Source organism: Rhineura floridana, chromosome 19 (genome assembly GCF_030035675.1).
Source record: "Rhineura floridana isolate rRhiFlo1 chromosome 19, rRhiFlo1.hap2, whole genome shotgun sequence".
Taxonomy (NCBI): Eukaryota; Metazoa; Chordata; class Lepidosauria; order Squamata; family Rhineuridae; genus Rhineura; species Rhineura floridana.
This window is the reverse complement of record NC_084498.1, coordinates 26,117,485-26,140,041: the sequence shown is the minus strand read 5'-3', so window position 1 is coordinate 26,140,041 and position 22,557 is coordinate 26,117,485. Positions and strand designations below refer to the sequence as shown.

Below are 22,557 nucleotides of genomic sequence, written 5' to 3'. Positions count from 1 at the left end.
GTAGAACTAGTGCTGTGTGAAGCAACACTTCCTTGAGTATGTCCGTAATATTTATTAGATGATCCCAGGCCCTAGAAGTAGGAGAAACACTTCTCCCTAATCATTCTCTCCACATCTCTTATCTTACTACCACCCCTTGATCTTTTTCCCCAAACCAAAATGCTTCAAATATTGTAACCTTTCCTCGTAGTGGGCTTGCTCCTGCCCCTTATTTTCGTTGTCCTTTTCTGCATATTTTCTAACTCTATAATATCCTTTTTTTAGCTGCAGCAACACAAACGATGCATCAGGGGTCATCAAACTTTTTGGGGAAGTAGGCACATTGAATTTTGAGGAAGTATAATGAGTGCCAGAGACAAAATGGCTGACACATCCAAACCACCAGGAAAAAAGCCAGTACCACACAATGGTGCAGGAATGCTCCTCCACCAATGGGAAAAAGGCATCTATATCAGCCACTTGCAAACAGAGAGATGCTCTTGGCACCTCTCTCCTCTTTTCAGAATGGGAGAGGGTGGGTATCCAGTCCTGGCATCCAGTGAAATGTGGACATGAAGGTGAGCAAATAATACTTTGTTAAGCTGTCGAATCAGGACATTGTATTCTTTCCCTAATACAGTACTATTTCTCAATTTGCAAAATGCTTTAAAAACTTTGAGAATGCTTTCAGAATACCTCTGCAAGACAGGAACAGAAGCCATAGAGGTCTGTCAGATGAAAATTCAACTCTGCTCACTAGCTTTCAGAACTCTGGATTTAGTTTTTATCATCTCCCACCTTTTTAAGAAATAAAAATTGGCAGCCAACAACATTGATACAAACCCATCATAGTAAGAGTTGATCCTATTAAGCCCAGACAATCTGGCTGTTATTTTCTGGAACAAATGTTTCTGGGTTATCTTAAAGGGCAATCCCCTTTTAGAATACATTACAGCAATACAATCGGGAGATATCCAAAGCATAAATGATTGTATTAGTTTTGACTTCTAAGAAATGATGCAGCAGGCATTACCTGATGAAATTTGGCAGAGGCATGCCTAAGTACTGCCACCACCTCCATATTCACAGATGAATCCAAACTGTTGCTTCAGGGGAAGTATAGTCCAATCAGACAGAGGGAACAACCTCAAGATCATCAGGAACCTAACCTAAGTATTTTGGTGTTATATGGATCAAATTTTGTTTGTTCATCCACATTCACTTCAAGATGGGTTCTAAACATCAGTTCAGATTTTCCATTGCCTTTCGAAGAATGGATAAAAATAAAACTGGGTGTCATCATATGCATACTGATGACATCCTAGGCCAGAACTTCATATGACTGCACACAGCAGATTCACAGAGTTGATAAAAACATAGAAAACAAGATGGTATATCGTGGAACCCCATATATAAGAGACCATGGGCAGTCTGGCAGTCCCGCCAGCACTACATTCTTTGACTTTCAAGGCAAAAGACTGGCACGACTGCAAAATAGCTACTCCTACATTCCAGTGCTACATATTAGCCAAGAACAGTGCCATGGTATTGAAAGTCAGAGTGCCTGCATAGTCTTCCCAAGTTTTAAACTGACAAACAATTATTTTCTGCTCTAGCTTTGATATATAAAGTGAGTAACAGGAATCACACTAAAGGTAAGTGTGATGATGCTAAAGATGTGATGCTGCTGTACTGAAAAACAAACTGAAGCCCTTAGTGATGATCAAGAATGCAGTAAAACAAAAAAGAGCTATTTTAGTGGCCAACACTTTTGCTTTAATCCGAGTCTTACTGCAAGTCACAGCTGAAATGTTCTGAACCCCGATTCTTAGTCAGACGGCAAGTCATACAACACATTCTTGCAAAGAAAACAAGCACCTTTTATTTTAAGCAGAATATTTAAATTTAGATGTTTACAGCTACCTGTAAAAAAGTACTGCACGTACTTCTTAGCACTAAATACAAATTGTTTCGAATTCAGTGCAGCCTACTTCATACAGCCTAGCATAACAATTTTTTTCTTTTCAGATATTATGGATGAAAAGTTTTCACTGACATGGCCTATGTTAGTTTGATACAATTGCTGGAATCTAGAATTTGCTTTAAATCCAAAAACATAAAGCAGTATCTGAATTATAATAATAATAATATTTAATTTGTGTGTCGCCTATCTGGCAGATAGCCACTCTAGGCGACGTACATTAAAATGGGATAAAATACAATAGTATCAAATGCAGTCACATTAATCTCAATAAATAAAATATTGGACAGTCATCAGTACATTTATAAAAACATTTACATATACAGCATATAATAGATGACAAAATCATGGAGATTAACCCATCCCAAAGATCTCAAAGGCCTGTTGAAATAGCCACGTCTTCAGGGCCTTGCAGAATAAATCCAGGGAAGGGGCATGTCGGAGATCAAACGAGAGGGAGTTCCAGAGAGTGGGGGCCACCACAGAAAAAGCCCTCTCCCTAGTACCCACCAACCTAGCTGTTTTGGTTGGTGGGATTGAGAGAAGGCCTTGCGTGGCTGATCTGGTCGGGCGGCATAATTGGTGGCGGTGGAGGCGCTCTTTCAGGTAAACTGGGCCGAAACCGTACAGGGTTTTAAAGGCTAAGACCAACACCTTGCAAATATAAAGTAGTGTCTTCTTGCTTCTCTGTGCACAACTGAGATATGTATCATGCTCTTCATCTGTTACAGAAATACATCATCGAACAAAGGGTGAAAAGATAAACAGGTCCTGTGATTTTTTAATATATATTCATAAGCCTAGCTTGAGTGTTTATTGTTTTTCTGTCCCAGAGCTGCTTTCAAAGCAGTCCAACCACATGCTGAAAAATATAAAGCAGTAAAAACCTGAAGAGTGAAAAAGCAATCTGACCATTAAAAGCAAATTATAATCGAGAATCCCCAAAAGACTGCAAAGAAAAAGGTCTTCAGCTGACACCAAAATATATCAGGGCCAGGCAAGTCTCCCTGGGGAGGGAGACCAGGGCACCACAAGTAGAAGAGCTGAGAAGTCCAACAAATGCCTAGAAACTTTATACGCTATGAGAAGTAGTAGTAGATCAGTATGAACTGCTAACTTGCAATATAGTAGTTCCTCTGGAATTGGTTCTGGGCACACAAGCTTTACAATTTTTTCATGAGGCCACCAGAAATCTTTGGTTATTCTTGAGTGTGAAATCTAAGGTTTCTTGGATGAACAGGTACATCAATTTCTTCTGCAGTCTATTATGGGTGGTCCAGAAGTTCTTGTAAACCAAAGGAAGCAATGTTCTGCAGTCAGGTAATTCATCTGTCTGGGGTGAATGAGAGCCGGGTACGTTTCATTTTAAATCTTTTTATTTTATTGTACCTCCTAAAATACTCTGTTAGGCTGTTTTGTTTTTCCATAAGGATGGAGGGTCTCAAGAATAAAATTGAATTTAACCATTGATATGTTGTAGCTTACACCATTATTCTTTAGTATGTTTGACAGCAGTGATATATTATTGCAATCACCTGATAAATCTTTTCATCATTTCATCCTGATCTTTCCTCTAAAGTTTATACCACTATAAAACTTTACTTACCTAGTTCTACTAAAACCATGTTTGCTAGGTTCTTTCAAATATAAGTTGTTCCGACAAATGGCATTCGGCTGAAGAGAAAATTCCAGGTGCTGTCTCAGACACTATGATGTCATGGCCATTTGTTATGTGAAACATTTCATTTCTCAGTTTATTCAAACAAAAGAAAAAAACAAGCCCTTTTTCCACATTTATTTCAAATATGAAAAACACAGTATACAGAGGCGTTAAACATATAATGAGTAAAAACTGCATACCTACCTAGTCAGCCTTTTCTCTTTTGCTAATCTAGGGCTTATTATCATTCGGAATCAGGACGACACTTCAGAATGTTCGCAACAACAAAAGTCCACATTGGGCTATCCTCTAAACTTCTATATTGTCTGATACTCATGATTTCATTATGAATTGTTTACTGTTGCTTAACATTTCAACTAGAAGCAACTTCATCTTCCTAGTGCTTTCTCCTCTCTATCTCCTTGTAGCGCTTTTGTGCCAAGAGACTGGCTGATCGTTCTGAACAACCATTGTCCTGAAAAGAGTTGAAAAGGACGCCATTTTCTAGTCAATATTTTGTTCCTGAATGTTCTGGAATATGGGGGAAAGGGAAAGAAAACAACTCAAAGAGAAGAAACGCAGTATTTAATCCCAACGACTACACGGGAGGACGCTCAATACTTTAATCCCAAACGCGACAGAGAAATCTCATTATTTTAACCCCAAAGAAGACACAGCGAAGTTGTCAAAATCCTGTTCTTCTGAAACTTGAGAGTACAGGGAGTCTAATAAAAGGTACCCTTGAACAATCAATTTATCTTTAATAACAAATCTCAATCAGGCGAGGAACACTTCAACATGAAGACTAAGTACTGTACTGTACATTTACTGATACTAAACAAATAGCAGGTACATTTACTGATCTAAATAGAAGAAAGGAGTAAACAAGTGAGAGAAAGAAGGCGAGACTGCTGAGAGGACGCCGCCGCCATTTTAAGTCACCGTCTTCTTCAGGCGGGATGACCACGCCGATGAGGAAAATGGCTTCTTCAGACGAAACGGCCAAGCTGCAAAGCGGAGGGTGGAGGACATTGGAGTGGCGGGCAAGGACCTTAGGCAAAATGGGGCGGGGGAGAGAACCGCGCACTCGCACCTCGATCCCCGCAAGCCGTCTCCGCTTCTACTGCGGGCCGTTCGGAATAACAAGCGCAACGCCTTCCCAACGCGCACGCGCGCCAATCAAACGCTCCGCCCCCCCCCAACGGTTTAAACGGTCATGCGGCGGTGGAGCGTGCAGGGAAAGAACGTGCCCAGAAGTGGGGGAGGGGAAGCGGTCTTCTCATATTACCTCACACGCTTGAGAAGAAAACAGCCTCCCTCTATCGCGGTCGCTCGGTTTGCTTCTGTCCTAGCGCGATGCTTCCATTGTCACGTGGCGCGTCGTCGCCCAATGGCTTAGAAGCTGTGGCGACGGCTCTCCGCCTTCTTCTCAGTTTAGCGCAGTGTGTGAGGGAGGCGAAGCGGTGCGGTCGTGGAGGAGAAGGGTGGGGGAGGGCCGTCAGTAGCGAACAAAAGAAGCCGCGAGGGTCGCGCCGCGCGCGCCGTCTTATTATCCTCGCAAAATATAGCACGTCGGGAAATAAAGGAGAACGGACGAAATGGACGGTGGTCGATGAACTCTGGTGTGGGGGGAGAAGGAACACGGTTAAAGAAGGTCCTCAGCCTTGTAGCGGCGCTGTGAAGAGGAAGGAGGGGGGGAGGAAAAATAGGGTGGGGAAGAGGGAGAGCGCGAATTGCGAGGTAGGAGCTGATGCGCGCGCCCGTGCGAAAAGATTGGCAGGAAGGCGCGCGTCTTGGATAGGGGAACGTTCTGGAAGTTTCGTTTCTGAAAAGTAGCAGGGGAGGGCGCGTGACCGTCGGTGCTGGTTTTTAAATTTTTCCATCCCTCGAGATCCTGGGATTTGGTGGGTGGGGCGTCGTCTTTGTCACCGTCATGGCGTTCACCAACTACAGCAGTCTGCAGCGTGCTCAACTGACCTTCGAATATCTTCATACAAACTCGTGAGTAGGAAAGGAGATTGTGGGGCTCGGTGTAGCATTGAGAGTTTGCTTTTTCACTTGCAAGTTGGCAGCAGCTGCTAATCCAGAAAAAGAAACGTAATTGGATTCGCTGGAAGGAATGGGAGCCCAGTATCATCGAGGGAAGAAAGAAAAGACAATTTGGTTCAGCATGCTCAAATTGAACCCTCTCTCCCATAAAACTCATTTGTTCCTCCAGGATTTTGATGAAATCACAGGTTCCATGTCCTTAGGTGACACTGGTGGTCCAAGAAATGAGAAAGTATGACGGATAGTAAATAACGAAGTAAGCAAAAGCAACCAGAAGAAGGATGCTAGAATGGAGAAGATAATACGTATAGTGAAATCCTAATAATGCAGCATTTTTTGAAGAACTGATGGAAAGAAATCCTGGTTGATGGGCAAAAGTAATCAAGTTGGTACTTGCCCAAAATATAGGGTTTAATATTATGTGTGTGCATAAGTCTGCAATCGAGGAACATAGATTCTGGACAAATATGGAAGCATCATGCTTCTAAGAAATAGATAGGTAAGTATATTAACAATATTAAAAGTAGGAGTTATGTGTTGCAAAAGTAACTTTCCTAGTAGAAATTGAGAGTCAAATTTGTAGCCTGCCAGAGCTTGTAAACAAGTAACTATATATATAAAACATAGGAAATATGAGCGGAAGGAGAAGATGTTGGATTCCAAAATAGTGTAGCAGGTCAGCAGTTAAGACTTGATTATTTGTAAATGGCTGTAAGTCTTACTGTAGTATACCTTTATTAATACTGCTGCAATTTAGTGGTTGTTTTTCACTATGAGAAATGGCTGGTGTATTATTGCTGTTAGCTGGACCCAATAGATTGGAATTTCCCAAATACTGAAGAAGCTAAACTACTTTCAACAGGATCCATCTTGCTAATTTCATAATGGGTGAGATCCAATGTAGTGTAAGAAGGTGTGCGCTTCTCCCCCCCCAATACCCACCCATCTGTTCCAGAAGGACCTTTTTGAGGCTGGGGGGGACGACATCAAGTAGAGTTTGGTGGTGTACACAGGGAGAAGAGAAACAAAAACAAGCAGTTTTCTGTTGTACAATTGGGTGTAGATCATTGGGTGCTGGGCAGTGCATTCTTTAAAATTAGTGTTCGTATTGGAAGGTTTGCTTATTACAGTGTATCTTTAAAATTACATAATTGGAATAGACATCGAAGAGAGAACACTTCAAGAATGTGTACAACATGGTACGGCATAAATTAGCGACATTTGTGATCTTGAATTCTGTGGATGCCTGCATGTCCCCCAGCCCCCATTAGTACAGCTGGAAATGGCGCAAGAAATGGCAAAAAAAAAAGAGATGGAAGGTTGTATAAAGAAAAAATCAAAATGGTCAGGACCTGTCAACATATACGATGAGCCCTATAAAAAGGATGCACATACAGCTGCCATCAGATTGGAAAACGTGAGCAAGGAACAATGCACTCTCTTACAAAATGTCAGTAGAACCAGAAGGGTACTTGCTGAAACTGAAGCACAGACTGAAACATTTACTCACAAGTCACCTGTTGAATTTCAACTACATTTGAAAAAGAACTTAGCAAAATTATGGAAAGCAAGAAATTCAGTAGTTAGGAAAATTACAGAGGTGGTCCATAATATGTAAGATCTGTTGTAATTTGTTTGTATATTTTCTGTATTTTAAAACCAGTACAGTTTTGAAAGGTTCTGTTTGCTATCTAGATTCAAAATGGCATCCAAACACTGGTAAAACCTGCTTCTTGATCTTGGGAACCTGCATGCAGAATTTGGTTAAGAGGTGTCCACATGCATATATATATATTAGGTTTTATCTTTAACGATATATGTTTGTGGAAAGGTCTGTTTTGAAAGTTGCATATACCAGTAGGAAGGGGCTTCTGGTGTGGAATTCATCTTTTTTGTGTTAAATCTTTGAAAACAGTGGTGTGCTGTGGTATCGGTGAACTTCTGGGTCATTCATCAAAGTATAGATTAGGTTTACCTTCTGATTTTCTTTATTGACAGTAATACTTTTTTTGACACAAATACTCTTCTCGTGGATGACAAATGATTATAGTGACATATAATACATGGGAGGGAGTGGTACTATGGTACCATTGTTCTGTGTACTTCTTCCAGAGCAGAGATGTTCAGTTGGTGGAGAATCGTCATCACCCAACCTATGGAGTGATTTTGTCCAGCACCTGTATCTGCTGGTTCTTGAAAACTCTACCAGGATCAGACCACACTGAAGGAAGATATGAGAGAGGAAATTATTGGTTTTCTGAAAGTTGATTATAGCATTGAGTCGAATCTGTGACTTTTAAAATGTTTGCTACCCATTCCGTACTATAGGAATGGACCAACATGCAATTGGCCCCTGAGAAAGATCACCAGCACAGCTAGGAAACTATTTGAGCTGAAGACTGGTTGATATCTTCATCCCTATTAGCCCTTTGCTGCTGCTAGAGAGTCAGTTTCTTGGCATGTGTGATGTCAGCATCAGAGTGTGCCCCCTTGGCAACTGTACCAACTGACATCTGAAGGTTCTATTTTTCCCTGGGCTTGCCACTTGGCTTTGGAGAACAATACACAGTAGAGCTAGGACATGCATGCTGGTGAAAGTTGACTGACATCTTCATCTCCCAGTCCTTTGCTGAGACCACCGCCATAAACAGAGAGACCAGGTCACATAAAGCATGGCTAACTTTTTTCAGGCATTTAAAAACACAATGTTGATAGTTGATTCATGTAAGACACTGAACAACATTCCATTAATGTTAAAAGTATATAAAATGTACTGCCTTCAAGTCGATTCCGACTTATGGCGACCCTATGAATAGGGTTTTCAGGAGGCTGAGAGGCAGTGACTGGCCCAAGATCACCCAGTGCGCTTCATGGCTGTGGGGATTTGAACCCTGGTCTCCCAGGTCGTAGTCCAACACCTTAACCACTACACAACACTGGCTCTCTTAAAAGTATATCTAGGATGCTAAACAGATTGGGTATAGCAGTAGGATAATAAACAGATTGAAATATATACAACAGGTTCAGCTATTTTAAATACTGACATGTTTTGTTGACTAGTCGGAGGCTGAAGCGGAAAGTCTTGGAAGTCCATTCTTTGTGATAGTACATAGCAAAGTTTTTCAAGAATTGGATCACTTGTTAGTATTGGCTTAGTTTGCCAGTTCATACAATATATAGAATAATGGGACTGATAAGAACCTCCACAGATCAACACTATGCATTTAAAATAATCTTAAATTATAGTGTACTACAGACTAGGATTAAACAAAATGTACAATATTTTTTGAAGTGCTGGCAATTAATAGTTTGGTGACGACTCTTGGAAGGAAGGGTGGGATATAAATTTAATTAATAATAAAATAGGTGACTTGAGGTAATGAGATAATGCACACAGAATTGATCTGAAATGCAATTACTGGTTTTTCAGTATATAAGAAATCAGATTATAGTGATCTCCCTTACTGGAGTAAAGTAACATTTTAGTTTATGTATGTCTAGCTCTGTGGCGCAGAGTGGTAAGCGGCGGTAATGCAGCCAAAGCTCTGCTCACGGCTGGAGTTCGATTCCAACGGAAGGAGGAAGTCGAATCTCCGGTAAAAGGGGTCGAGGTCCACTCAGCCTTCCATCCATCCGTGGTCGGTAAAATGAGTACCCGGCATATGCTGGGGGGTAAAGAAAGGCTGGAGAAGGAACTGGCAATCCCACCCCATATATACAGTCTGCCAAGTAAACGTCGCAAGACGTCACCCTAAGAGTCGGAAACGACTCGCACTATAAGTGCGGGGACACCTTTACCTTTAGCTTAATCAGAGCTTTAAGAAACATATCACTAGTAGCAAATAAGATTATTTTTGTAGTGCCATTGGTTTCAGAGTGCTTTAGACAGTGATATAAGCAAAAGAATGTTGCTGGTTTTGAGGAGTTTGCAACCTAAATTAAGTCACTTGCTGGACAATAGAGGGAAGGAGGGGGGAATTAATGGCTAGATATGCACAAATGCAGTTGTACAGTAGGGCCCCACTCATACGGCGGGTTACATTCTGGACCCCCACTGTAAAGCGAAAACCACTGTAAAGCAGAACTAATGGAATAGAATGGTGCGCGATGCCCGAAAACCACCGTAAAAGCAGAACAAGTGCCGTATGTGTGGGGCTTTAGTCTAATTGTGTCTAATTGAGACAGCTGTATTAGCGAATCGTATATGCTTAAGGTTCATAACAATTCAACAAAAATATAAATCAACATGCTTTTTTTTTTTGGTCAGGCGGACAATAATTGAAGAAAGGGAAGTAGTTCGGTTTCAGATGTACTGAGTTTGAGATTGGAGAGAAACATCCAGATAGAATGATGTAACTGGTAGCTGGAGATACTAAGTGGATGGAAGTACAACTGAAAATGTTTTAGAGAGGTGCGAGTAGGGGTAAGAAAGCATAGAGTTTCCAACAGTCGGAGTAACAGATTGTTCTGGTACTGCAGGGAAACGTAATTTCAACATGCGGACTTACTTGTTCACGAGCAGCTTATTTGATCTCTGCTTTTAATTGCCTTTATGTAAGCAAATAATGGCTGTTTGAGTCCAACAAGGAAATAGTTTCTCGGACGAAAGAGATCTCATTAGTTTGACCTTGTAAACCTTTCATTGTAAATTTGAACTTGGAATATAAAAATACCCACTTTTCAATGTAATAGTGAAGTCATGCTTTCAAATGTGTGTGATTTTTTTTTTAAAAAGTCATATAAATAGTAAGCTCAATTCTCCAAGTGCTGGTCTTTATGAAGCCAGAATGGCTCAATCTACTCACAAGGTCAGTTTTAGTAGACGTTTAGAGGGGGGGGGAGTCTTAAGGAGCACAGAACCAGAGCAACGCAATGAGGACTGCAAGTTCTGTGTTATGCTGACTTGGATTCGGCAGTGGGAGAAGAGAAAGGAATAGAATGAAGTGTCTGGAAGAAGGCATGGCTGGCTGTCACCCTGAGTAGGAGAATACAACCCTGCAAAGATTTGTTGCAGGTTCTTCTTGCTGCAGTATGGATGTTAATACCAATAATAGGTATACTGTTGAACCTTGATGTCGTAGTTCGTCTTTCAGTTTAAAGAAATTGCATTATTGACCTGAAACGCCTCTGGATAATTTCACCCTACATGTGCTTAAGGAGAAAAAGAAAAAAAACATTGCCCATACTAAGAACCTGAGGTTTATGAAGAGCAGCCATGTTGAGACTTGGCAAGATACTGAACTCTTTCTTAGAACTAAATTGCTTTAAGCATTTAGAGTTTTTACTCTAATATCTCTGAAATTAAAAAAAAGTGACAACTTTGACGAAATGTAAATGGATAAGAACGTTGAGATGAAAACTGCTGTTTTCTAGCAAGGTTTTTTCTGACTTTTTCCTGAATAAAATTCCCCAATATATGTCCACTGTTAATCACTGAAGCATTGGATCATTCTTTTTGGGAAAGCTGTGTTTGCCTTCTGAGGATTGGTATTTTCTTAACTAACAGTGTTACTTAAAACTTACGTTGAGCTAAAGTGCTATTTAGATTGTACACTGCACTTGGCATACTACTATGATCCTCTGCATACATATTTTCATTCTGAGAAGTTTGCATTTCTCTGTCTTTATTGGTAGCCTAGTTAGCCAGTTGAGATGGAAGACAGGATTCGTGGGATCTCTTAAATTCAGAGAGAGACTGATGCTTCAGTTGTTTCTGGTTTTATCTTCCCAAGTTTATTTGAAGAGTTTCAATATAGTCATCTTTTTAGGGGGAAGCAAGCAACACTGAAGGGATACTGTTATATTTGTCTGAGGTAAATTCACTTCTAGCTCACGATAGGCCTCAGTCTGTGTTTGCAATTTTTCCCTAGTCCAATATGTATATTAATACAGAACTGTGAGACTTTGAATATGACTGTGTGAGACTCGGAATAACTTTGGAAAGAAAGAGTACAGTGTTGATAATGTGTTAAACATCTGTGTAGGAATGTAGGTGAACAAATTGTTCATATACCTCATCTAGTGAAAAGTGCCTTTGATACTCCTCCACCTTTTTTTTTTTTTTTTTTTTTTTTGATGTCTTGAAATTGCCGCAGGTGTTTGGATGTTCTGGGTGAGATGCGTTGTCTATAAAAGCTTGTTTTGGCTTGTTGGGTTATAGTGTGATGTAGATATGAAACTGACATTTCAGGTGTTGGAAACTTCCCATCTTCCTTTGTCTTTAAATTATTTAAGGTGATAACAAACATTGTAAACCCATTAAAATCAATAGACATAAATAACTGTCCATTGATTTCAGTGGGTCTACTCTGAGTATTACTTAAATATCTTCCTTTAACTTGTGTATATGAAGCATATTTGTGAATAATAAGGCAATGTACTGAAAATAGGTCACTGTAACTGAATTTAATTGTTTCAAGTATTCTGGCAAATCTTTTAAAGCCAGTTTGCTAATATATTAGTCGAGCATCTTCAAATATTTGGTATGCTAGAAAGAAATGCTAGAAAGATGCACCCTCAGGTAGTAGTTTATAGCTGTTCAACAGGTAAGGATTGTAAAATACTGGGAATCAACCAAATGGATCCATCATAGAACAAATATGTCATGTTGACAGATCCAATACAGATTTGTTCTAAAAAAGATCTGGATTAGCAGTAGCTGCCAACATGCATCTCTGTGGGGAACGTCATTGGATATTCGGAACACCAAACAACACTATTTGGGTGCAGGATTCCCATTTGCTGAAAGCGCATCTATGAAATCAGAAGAGCTGCTTTTGTGAAACGAAGGTTCTTAGTTCTACATATGTTAAGAACTACGATCAGTAATGCCCGAGCAAGGATTATCCACTATGAACTGTGAATCTCTAGTGAATAGTTCACAGCACTGAACCTTTGGGGGGAAATCATTGTTGCTGAACCGACAGTTTTATATTGCTATCTTGATAGTAGTTGGATTGTGTTGCTCCATGTTGACTGGTCTTGAAATACATACAGTATTTATTGGTGTTTTATTGGAGATGTTTTATCTTGTTTGGCTCTTATGGACAGTTACACAACTAATTATATTCTGATCTTGGCTTTGGTAAAGATCTCTGTTACCAGTAATAAGGTTTTTAATGGTTCAGTTTGAAATATGTAACACTGAAACAATGAGCAATGTGTACACTACTTCCCAGATCCAACGTAACATCACTGACTCTGTTTGACATTGCAGAACCACGCACGAATTCTTATTTGGGGCCCTTGCTGAGCTTGTAGATAATGCCAGGTATGTAGTCATGATTATAACTGCAAGAGGTTATATTATTTAACCAGCTTACCTAATTGAAGTAAGGGTATGGATACAACCCTTGTGAAGAAAGGGGATTGATTTTACCAAGTTTTAGGCAAGAGATTTTCTACTTTGTCAAAACCATTTTTACTTTACATCACTTTTTTAAGCTGAAAAATGTAGAACTGTGTCTGAAACTAGGAAGTATCTAATATGGGGGGGGGTAAAGACAAGAACATAAGAGTCCTGTGGCTTGATCAGGCCAATGGCCCATCTAGTCCAGCATGCTGTGCTCACTGTGGCAAATCAGATGCCCCGGTGGGATGCCTGCAAGCAGAACCATGCCCTAGGCAAGGAAACAGTCACAAAAGATGCAAAATGAAGGAAGGAATGATGGGGAAGGAGTTTGATTTGTTTGACTAACTTACAGGAATAGCGGCTAAACTGAACATATTCTTACAGAGTTGAAAGACACAAGCATAGAAAATTACTTCAAAAAGCTGGAAGGAATATGCAGGCCATTACTTCAGTTGGTTCTCTGAATTTACGAGAATGCTCATGAAACCAATTCATCAGGAACATTTTTTTTAAAAAAAAAAGTTTCGAGTTGCAATTCTATATCCGCTTATGTGAACTTACTAGCAATCTACATTAAAGTAGGTGTTCAGTTGTTCTTATAGTGAGGTGCTGTAACCAGGGTTTTAATCACCAGCGCTAACTATAATGATCCCCAATGCAGAAACACATGAAATACAAGTCTGCAACTCTAGCAAAAGATCTGAAACTTCCCTCCTGGGAACTTGCTGCGAAGTGTCCAAGCCCTTTCTGCCTATTTTGTATAGTGTGTATCCAGCAGACAGGAGTGCCATGCCTACTTAGAGAACAGTTAATGCTGTTGTAATTGCCTGAGCCTGCTTGGGAAGACCTGCCACTTTCAAGATCTAGGGCTGCTCAGAAAACCCACAGCTTATGAAAGAAGATGGGAAACAATACTTGTGATGTGCAAAGACTTCCTTTTTTTATTTGTCCTGTAGCGTGATTTAATGGTCCTTTGTCTATGGAACAATACATTTGCTACTTTTAAAACTGTTTTGCAAAGTACAGGTGCTGCTCATAGGGTAGAAATAAATACATGAGAACCTCCTTGAGAAGTGCTGGCATGTTAGCCATCCAAACATTTTTATCCATGCTCTTAAGTTCTTGCTGGATTTACTACCCAGGCATGCTTTACTACTTCAATTGCTTCATTTCTGCTCAGCATTTTGAATGTTGATTTTAATGTCTGCTGTTTTGTAGAGATGCTGATGCCACAAGAATAGATATCTTTACTGGTAAGTTTTCTCTCTCTGTAATTGCCATCTCTGGTTAGAAACCAGGAATATATAACTGGGAATAGTAAAATACAAAAACAAAAGTTGAGAACTACATGAAACATTTGCATATGTGCTCATGCAATGCCCTGCCCTGTCTCTTGGCAACAAAGCCTTAACAGAAGAAATGTTTCCTCCTTTAGTAGTTCTTAAAAGAAATATGCCATTATATGTCATGATTATAGAAAATAGTTTGTTGGCTGTTTGACAGAAGACTCTGCCTGGCTTAACTAATACCTTAACATGAGGCAACAAAATTAGGTAGCTGTAGTCACCCTTATTTTTAAAAAAGAGGAACTACTATGCAGCCATTTTCGGACAATGATAGAGGGAAATATCTACAAGCTTAAAATACACGTTCTAGTATTGTAACAAGTCAGATCTAACTGCTGTCAAGTCCTACCAGACTACCATGCCGACCAGTTACGCACAGAGAACTGTTTCAGTATTGAATATTTCAGTATTTTCTGGTTTGCAATGTTGTACATCATTAAGAAAAGACAGGCTTTGAACTTCTTGTTTCTGGAAATAGCTCAAAAAGATTTATTAAGTAGATTGTACAGAATATTATAGAACTGAATGTAAGATCTTTTAGGGGAAATAGGACAAGAACCTGGAAAACTTGTCTCGACATTTGTTTCTGGGGGGGGGGGAAACGTAGGATTTTGTGTTCTCTGTTTTTTGAAAATGTTACAAGATACTAAACATCTGTTCTGAATTGTACAAAACAAATGACTGGCTGTGAATTACTGTTATGTCTGCTGTTAATCTGTCTTGGTAATTTTAAAAACACAGTCCTTACCAACAATTTAGAACTAACTAGATTTAATGACAACCAGAATGACAGTAGCCTATATAAGTAGATCAAAAAGAACTCCACCCAAAATCCACCACCAAAGATGGAGTAGAAGTTAAGAGTAAGAATCTGGGATGTAGTCTGCATGACTAAAGTATTTAATACTGTTCAGGCGAGAGAAGAAAGACAAGCAGACAATATTAAAAAATGGGACAATGTTTTGGAATGACAAAATATAAGATTAGGTTGTACTATTAAAATTGTCAGCGGATAAGAGAAAAATCAACTCATTTGAAATGGAGGAGAGCTTTGCAGATACCATGGACCGCGAAAAAGACAAATAATTGGGTGTTAGAACAAATTAAACCAGAACTGTCACCAGAAGCTAAAAGGATGAAACTGAGGTTATCATACTTTGGACACATCATGAGAAGACATGATTCACTAGAAAAGACAATAATGCTGGGAAAAACAGAAGGGAGCAGAAAGAGAGGAAGACCAAACAAGAGATGGATTGATTCCATAAAGGAAGCCACAGACCTGAACTTACAAGATCTGAACAGGGTGGTTTATGACAGATGCTCTTGGAGGTCACTGATTCATAGGGTCGCCATAACTCAGAATTGACTTGAAGGCACATAAACAAAATTAAAATTGTCACTAAAATACAGTATCAGCTTTCATGATTTAGGCTGAATAATCTTGTAACTTGTAATTTTATTGAAGAACATTTTTTAAAAGGCTTTTACACTGGAATACAATTTTTGGATGCAGAATTTAGATAAATCTTTATCCTGTTTAACTATTGTTTGAAGGGGGGGGAGGCTGCAGCTCCTGTTGCCCATTCTGATGTTACGGTTGCAACCTGGGAGCAGCCTCCAGGCTAACTCACCCACCCAGGCACTGACCAGACCCAGTGGTCTCATGTGCCTTCATGCCATAACCTGGAGGCTGCCCCCAGGTTGCAACCATGTATGCTGCCTTGAATTCCATGATGGAAGAAAGTCAGGATATAAATCTAAGTGGGGAAAAGAAAAGCAGAAATCTCTGTATCAAACTGCTAACTTTGCAGCAGAAGTGTGGAACAGGGTCAGGCAACGGATATGATTATGTCCATAGCAGCATTGTACTATGCATTAATTGGGCACAAAGAGTCCTTATTGCTAGTGATCGTTCAATTTAATTACATTATTGAATTTAAGTAGACTTCATTTTTTACATTAGGATCTTGGATATATAACTTCCAATAGCTTATAGTGCTTCAACTCCAGTACCATGCAATTCTAAATTTTCTTACCGCTTCATGTTTGGCACTGATCAGGGTCCGCAGTTCCACTTGCCATGGCAAGCATTCCATCACTGTCTGGTGAACATGATGAGAAGAGCCTCTGCCTTTTTCTCCAGCTTAAGAGCTTGGGAAAGAATAAGAACCATTCTATAGTTCTGCTGTGCTCTGTAGTCTTTTGAGTTAGGATGGGGACTCTGACCTTGCTTGATGATTCAGCATGAGGTCAAGGATGAATGGAGGGGTAGGGTCCCAGAAGCCATGGATTTTGGCTTGACTACCAAGACTGGCCAGAAATGATGGACCTTTGGCATTGATTTTGTTCTTCTTCTTGTAGTACATAGAGAAGATCTGAGAGGTGGTTTCATGCTGTGTTTTTTGGATGATGGAGCAGGAATGGATTCAAGTAAGTGAAAAGGGATTGGAGAGGAGATACTGATTTAAAACTGGAATTATTAGGGATAATTCAGTATGTCTTAGCATGGTTAGGGGGAATGGGTTCATGCCAAATGAGAATGTTTTGCTCTTTGTTTTGAAGCAACATCACTAAAAGATGTGCAAGAAAACATTTCCCAGAAGCACAAAATTAATTCTGATTGCCCCTGTTTAATAAGGGTAAGCGGCGGTAACGCAGCCGAAGCTCTGCTCATGGCCGGAGTTCCAACGGAAGGAGGAAGTAGAATCTCCGGTAAAAGAGGTCGAGGTCCACTCAGCCTTCCATCCATCCGTGGTCGGTAAAATGAGTACCCGGCATATGCTGGGGGGTAAAGAAAGGCTGGAGAAGGAACTGGCAATCCCACCCCATATATACAGTCTGCCTAGTAAACGTCGCAAGACGTCACCCTAAGAGTCGGAAACGACTCGCACTATAAGTGTGGGGACACCTTTACCTTTAATCTGATGTTGCTTCCAGAGGGTCTTGAAGATTCAAGAGGTTCTTCGGGAGAAATTATTTGACACAGCAACCAAGCAGCTAATCCAATGCATAGTCTTTCTCCTTGACAGAGCTAGCAGCTATTAATTGTGTATATTATTTTTTGCACTGAGATTCAAGATAATGCCTACACACTCTCTTGAGGGACAATATCTGAGATCCCCAAGACCTTGTGGAGTTCAGATGACTGAAAAATCAAGTCATTGGGTACTTTATTGTAGTATTTATATCAAACCTAGGATAAAATTCAATTAGATGCTGTTGGGTGGCTTGGCCAATTCTGTTCTATTTAAAATAATTTACCATCTGTCAAATCAAGAGAAGTATGTTACACTCAGAGAAAGGGGGGGGAAATCTTACCACAAGCACTGTTAGCTGTCAAAATGTACAGCATTTGCTTGGTTGCTTTTATTCTAGATCGAGTTTTCATTTAATTTTTGGTTTTATACCACTTGTAATTATGAAGTCTTGTAATAAACTAGTTGGTTCAACCATAAATATTTGACTGACGGTTCAGTGCACTAACCCAGTTGGTGTTCCAGGAGGCGCTCAACCACATTTTGCATGTAGTAGATGGTGCAAGCAGGAGTCGTAACTACATTTTCACAGCAACAAGACAATTTAGCGTTAGAAAAATATGATACCCCTCTAGCAGAATTGCCTCCTTGGGGAAATGAAAGTTAGGAACAAATAGCTGAATTGTATGTGTTCCAGACATTGCTGAAACCAGGGTACACCAACTGCTTATCATCAAATAATATAGTCTCAGCTGTTGAATGACTTGCACTTTCATGAAATCAGTAAAATGTAATGTGATGGCCAGATTCAGAGGAATTATTCCAGTGTTTATTGCGTAGCTGCTGTGCCATGAAATCCCATATCTAGTTATGTAGCTTGAAGGCTTTTGTCTGAATCCTGTGTATCAAATTAGACAAAAATGTGGTGATCACATGAAGATACCGGAAAGATCCTCAGTGGCTTCAAGTCAGTGGAGAAAAAAAGATTGCTTGACAGTTACATCTGCGGAGTCTTATAATGCAAACTTCTGCAAACTCCACCAGTATGAAATTTGGCATGGAATCCATGTCAGCAAGAGCAGAGAGGCTTCTCAACTGGCTTCTGTGAGACTGTACATCTTCATCTCCTTATCAAGGCTTCTGTACTGCGAGCTTCCAGCTACACACTAGGAAAAAGTTGTTAAAAACAGAATTAATGCTGAGTATTATGCTTCAGATTCATCTTCTGTACCTTTTGGTTGACAAACTAAAATCTGCTATTCCCTTATCCAGTCACTTCATCATCTTGGACAAGGATGATTTTGCTGTTGCCACGTGTACATAATTGAGCATTATACATTCTTGCAGAATCTGCACTCATGCTGTTTTGTGCCAAGTTCATTCCTACGGTCTCACTGAATCTAGCATTGACAACTGAGAGCAAGGTACACATCTAAGAAGAGCCAAGTGTTAAGTGTGGTTTTAGAAATGTAAAATCTAAAAAGTGTGCAACCAAGATGATGAGCCAACCTACGGATTGGACCATCCCGATACGATGAAGCCCCACCCATTCTTTTGTGTGTCCCATTAAAAAATGTACCATGCCAACCCCTTCCCTGATCACACAGTTCATCCAACACTTCTTGTTAGGCCCAGGAAAGTACCACATGCAACTGAAATACGGATCTCGCTAGATAATTGATTGAGACGGCTGTTGGCCTAGCAGAAAATATGTTCTGGGTAAAGTCCATGCTCTCCCAACACTCCTACCATAATAAAACCTGTTTCATAATCAGGAGCTGCTAGAATCTGAATGTGACTTCCCATGTGACGAGCCACTAAACTGCAGGCGATGGCCTTCTCAGTGAAGAACTTCCCAGACAGACGGGACCCACCCAGACTCACCAATGGATCTTCTTGACTAGGAAGGAGTATAAAGTTTTCTTCCAGCTGAGCCCTACTTGAGCAACAAGAGTTTCCTGAGCTCTGGCATGTTCCAGTATTCTTAGTGGTTGTGTGATTATTGTTTACTCTTTGGTTATAGTATGGAAGATTAAGATCATTTCCTGTAGATTTCTTTTCTACAGCATGGTGAAGCTTGCTACCTGTTCTTTTAGCCTATTTGCATAAAATCACTGGCCCAAGTAGCAAGACGGCTGTACAAAAAAAGCTCACAAGGGAGTCTTCTGTAAGTTATGCTCTATTACCCTGAAATTATACCTAATAGAGGGAGAAACAAGACAGCAAGGCCCTCTCCATCAGCCTGGCTTGGACTTCTTTTACCACACAACCCTAAGTCACATTTATTAACAAAGGAAATCCATGTTTACAATTGACCAAAGTACTAGATTGTCTTCTGCTTATTGGATGGAGACTTTGGTATGGATATAGGCAGTATAATGTAATAAATGAGTACATGATGACCACGTTGGAGACATATAACAACTCCTCAGTTGTTTTGAGAATGTAAAGGATCAGAAATAGAACACTGGCTGTTCCAAAAAACTTATTCCAACTTAACATACTTCTTCAGTGGTCATTCCCATGGATTTCAATTGGAATTTACTTCCGAAAAAAATTAAAACAAGGAATTAAATTTTATTAATATAAAAACACAACAAAAACAAAGAACAAGCAAACAAAAAAGTACAATTCTGCATAGGAAACCAAGGACAGAGTTATACATTAATCGAATTCTACACTTTACAGGGTTAGAACCCACCAAGATAAGGATCAAGATAACCAAACGGATGTGACTACACTTGGCAGTTGGTCACATATCATGTTCAATTGTATAAATAAATTTCAACCAGGTGGCAATAAAGCCTGTGGTTTAATTTTTCCTTTTAAAAGACGAAGGTTGCGAGGAATCTTTTCCAAAACTGCAATATTTTTGTTTTTATACCAAACAAATATCAAATCCACCCTAAGTCTTTCAACGTTGAGCTATGGTTTGTCATGCTGCAATCAATAATACAGAAATCAAGTCAGCCTGGCTTGGATCAGCTACCATTTGGCTCCTCTCTTCCCTTTCCCAGAGCTATGTTGTATAGCGTCTATGAGTTTGCAGCCATATTAGAAGATTAAAAGGGAACAGAAGCTGAAACAATAAACCTGCTAAAATATACAGGTTGCTCACCAAGTGTGTGTCTGTGTCCCACCTTTCTAGTGTTTATGTATCAGTTGGGCAGCTTGCCGTTTAAAATCACAGTATCACAGGAACATAATAATCTGCAATACAATGAAAGCAGCCAATAACAATTTTTTAAAAAAGAAAATTCAGATAGATACACATTGGGTGTTACAGAGAAGGGCCTATTTCTTGTCACATGGAGGTGGGACGCAGAGAAAGGGTCCCTCCACCAGATCTGAGCAAGTAGGCAGCTGTTCCCTCATCATCGGATATTCGGTGATACTGAAAAGCTGGGAACAGACTTTTGAATAGACACCATCCAAATAACAGACTTTGATCAGATTCATTGATGCTTCAAGAAAGCAGCACAAATCCAAGTTTTATGAGACTTCTGCTTTGCGAGGTGCCTTGAAACTAAAGCCATGGTAAAAATCCCACAAATAAATGAATAGTACACTGCATATCGTACCTAATATTTTATTTGCTCATTACATACAGTAGTAGTTCTTAACCATTTTTGGATCACAGACCCTTGTGAGAATCTGATGAAAGCGATGGACCCCCATAAATAAATAAATAAAACTTATTTTGAGTTGGAAATTGATTTTTTATGTCCAGTTCACAGACCCCCTGAAGCCCTGATGTATAGTGCGAATTATAATATCTTTAGCATTCTTCAATGTATGGAGTGTGCTGCAATTCTTACCCCTTATTCCTATCTTGTGAGGTATCTTAGGGTATGAGAAAGCGCCTTTATGTCACTCATTTTTTTCTCCTTTGGGGCCATGTCCAGCACCTCTCTGGACATTCAGACAGACTAGTACAAACAGTAGGGAAAACTCATATTTCTGCGCTGGAGCAATTCTATTTTTTAAAAAAACAAGACTTCTAAACGTTCAGAATGCATAATAAATTACACATTCATAGTGGTAGGATCATATCCTAAATTAGTAATATCCATTAATTTTAGTGGGTCTACTCTAAGACTAGCGTTGGATGCAACCCATCATTTACATGTTCTATTCATGGCTGTGTAGTGTGTTAATATGCTGTGGAATTGAAGAAAATTAGAGAGACATATACTGTGAGTAATAATCTCCCCGTTTTTTTTGCTTGCTTTTAGATGATGCTGCAAGTGTGATTCAGTTTGGTAAATCTGCTAAACGGTCACCAGAATCTACTCAGATTGGACAATATGGGAATGGCTTGAAATCGTAGGTATATGGATGCCAACCTCCTGAAACCTTTTGGTTTGGCTACAGGGATGGGAAAAGCAAGAAAACCCGCTTCGCTTTCCCATATCAATAAGAATTTCTGCATGAGTTTGCTTGCTTGCTTCCTAGGACTAGGCATGTTGTTTGTCTGTCTTTTATCTTACATTTTGCTTCAGGAATCAAGTTAAGCCAAGACAGTGTTCCATCCTTATATTCTCAAGGCAAGCTTGTATAGGGCTGCATTCAGACAAGGTTTTATTGCGTTAGTTTTACTGATTATAATGGTAGCACTTCTGCCTCAATTTCTAACATTCCGTGCATGCTGCAGTACCCGTTGCATTATACAACTATGGCTTTTTGACCAATATATTGCCATGTCATGCTAAATTTCATTCACACCACTGGGCATGGTGTGACACAACAAAGAACGTCATTGGACATGTTGCTACTCCCCCATCCTTTCTGCACATGCACTCTGAAAATGGCACATTCTGAAAATGGCACGAAAGAACTGCATGCCATATTCCACCCCAAATTTTGTCACTTGACTCCCTTGATTTTTTGGGGTTGCAAACAGATTTTTTTTCTGGACACGACACTGAAATGAGCACTAAACTTCCACTATATTCTGCTAGATTTCCAGAAGTTGCTTCTATGTTGTGTGAAAGATCAAATGTAGAAATTACGGGGTAAGGAAACACTGGGAAAACAGAATAAACTGCGGTCTGAATGCAGTTTAAGAGGAGACATCCTCGCAAGTACTCTTTAAGCCTTTATAGGAATTAATCAGCACCTTGACTTGGACACTCACTGTACCTCCAAAACACTGAATTATCCCAACCAGCAACTGTTGGATATTAAGTGGGGAAACAATAGGAACTTAACAA

General features: G+C 39.8%; 1 protein-coding gene across 5 annotated transcripts in view; it reads left to right on the top strand.

The window, feature by feature from the left end:
- Positions 1 to 4,883: 4,883 nt before the first annotated feature.
- Positions 4,884 to 22,557, top strand: part of MORC2 (MORC family CW-type zinc finger 2) — a 52,599-nt gene continuing 34,925 nt past the window's right edge. Inside the window, exons 1-5 of one of the 5 annotated variants that reach the window (XM_061603231.1) lie at positions 4,884 to 5,621; positions 12,886 to 12,939; positions 14,239 to 14,273; positions 16,731 to 16,799; positions 21,580 to 21,670. In XM_061603231.1, coding sequence (XP_061459215.1) covers positions 5,554 to 5,621; positions 12,886 to 12,939; positions 14,239 to 14,273; positions 16,731 to 16,799; positions 21,580 to 21,670 — 317 coding nt within the window. In that variant the 5' untranslated portion in view covers positions 4,884 to 5,553. Of the gene's footprint in view, positions 5,622 to 5,659; positions 6,169 to 12,885; positions 12,940 to 14,238; positions 14,274 to 16,730; positions 16,800 to 21,579; positions 21,675 to 22,557 lie in introns of those variants that run through there. The other 4 variants (XM_061603227.1, XM_061603228.1, XM_061603229.1 and 1 more) reach the window with 4 other exon arrangements.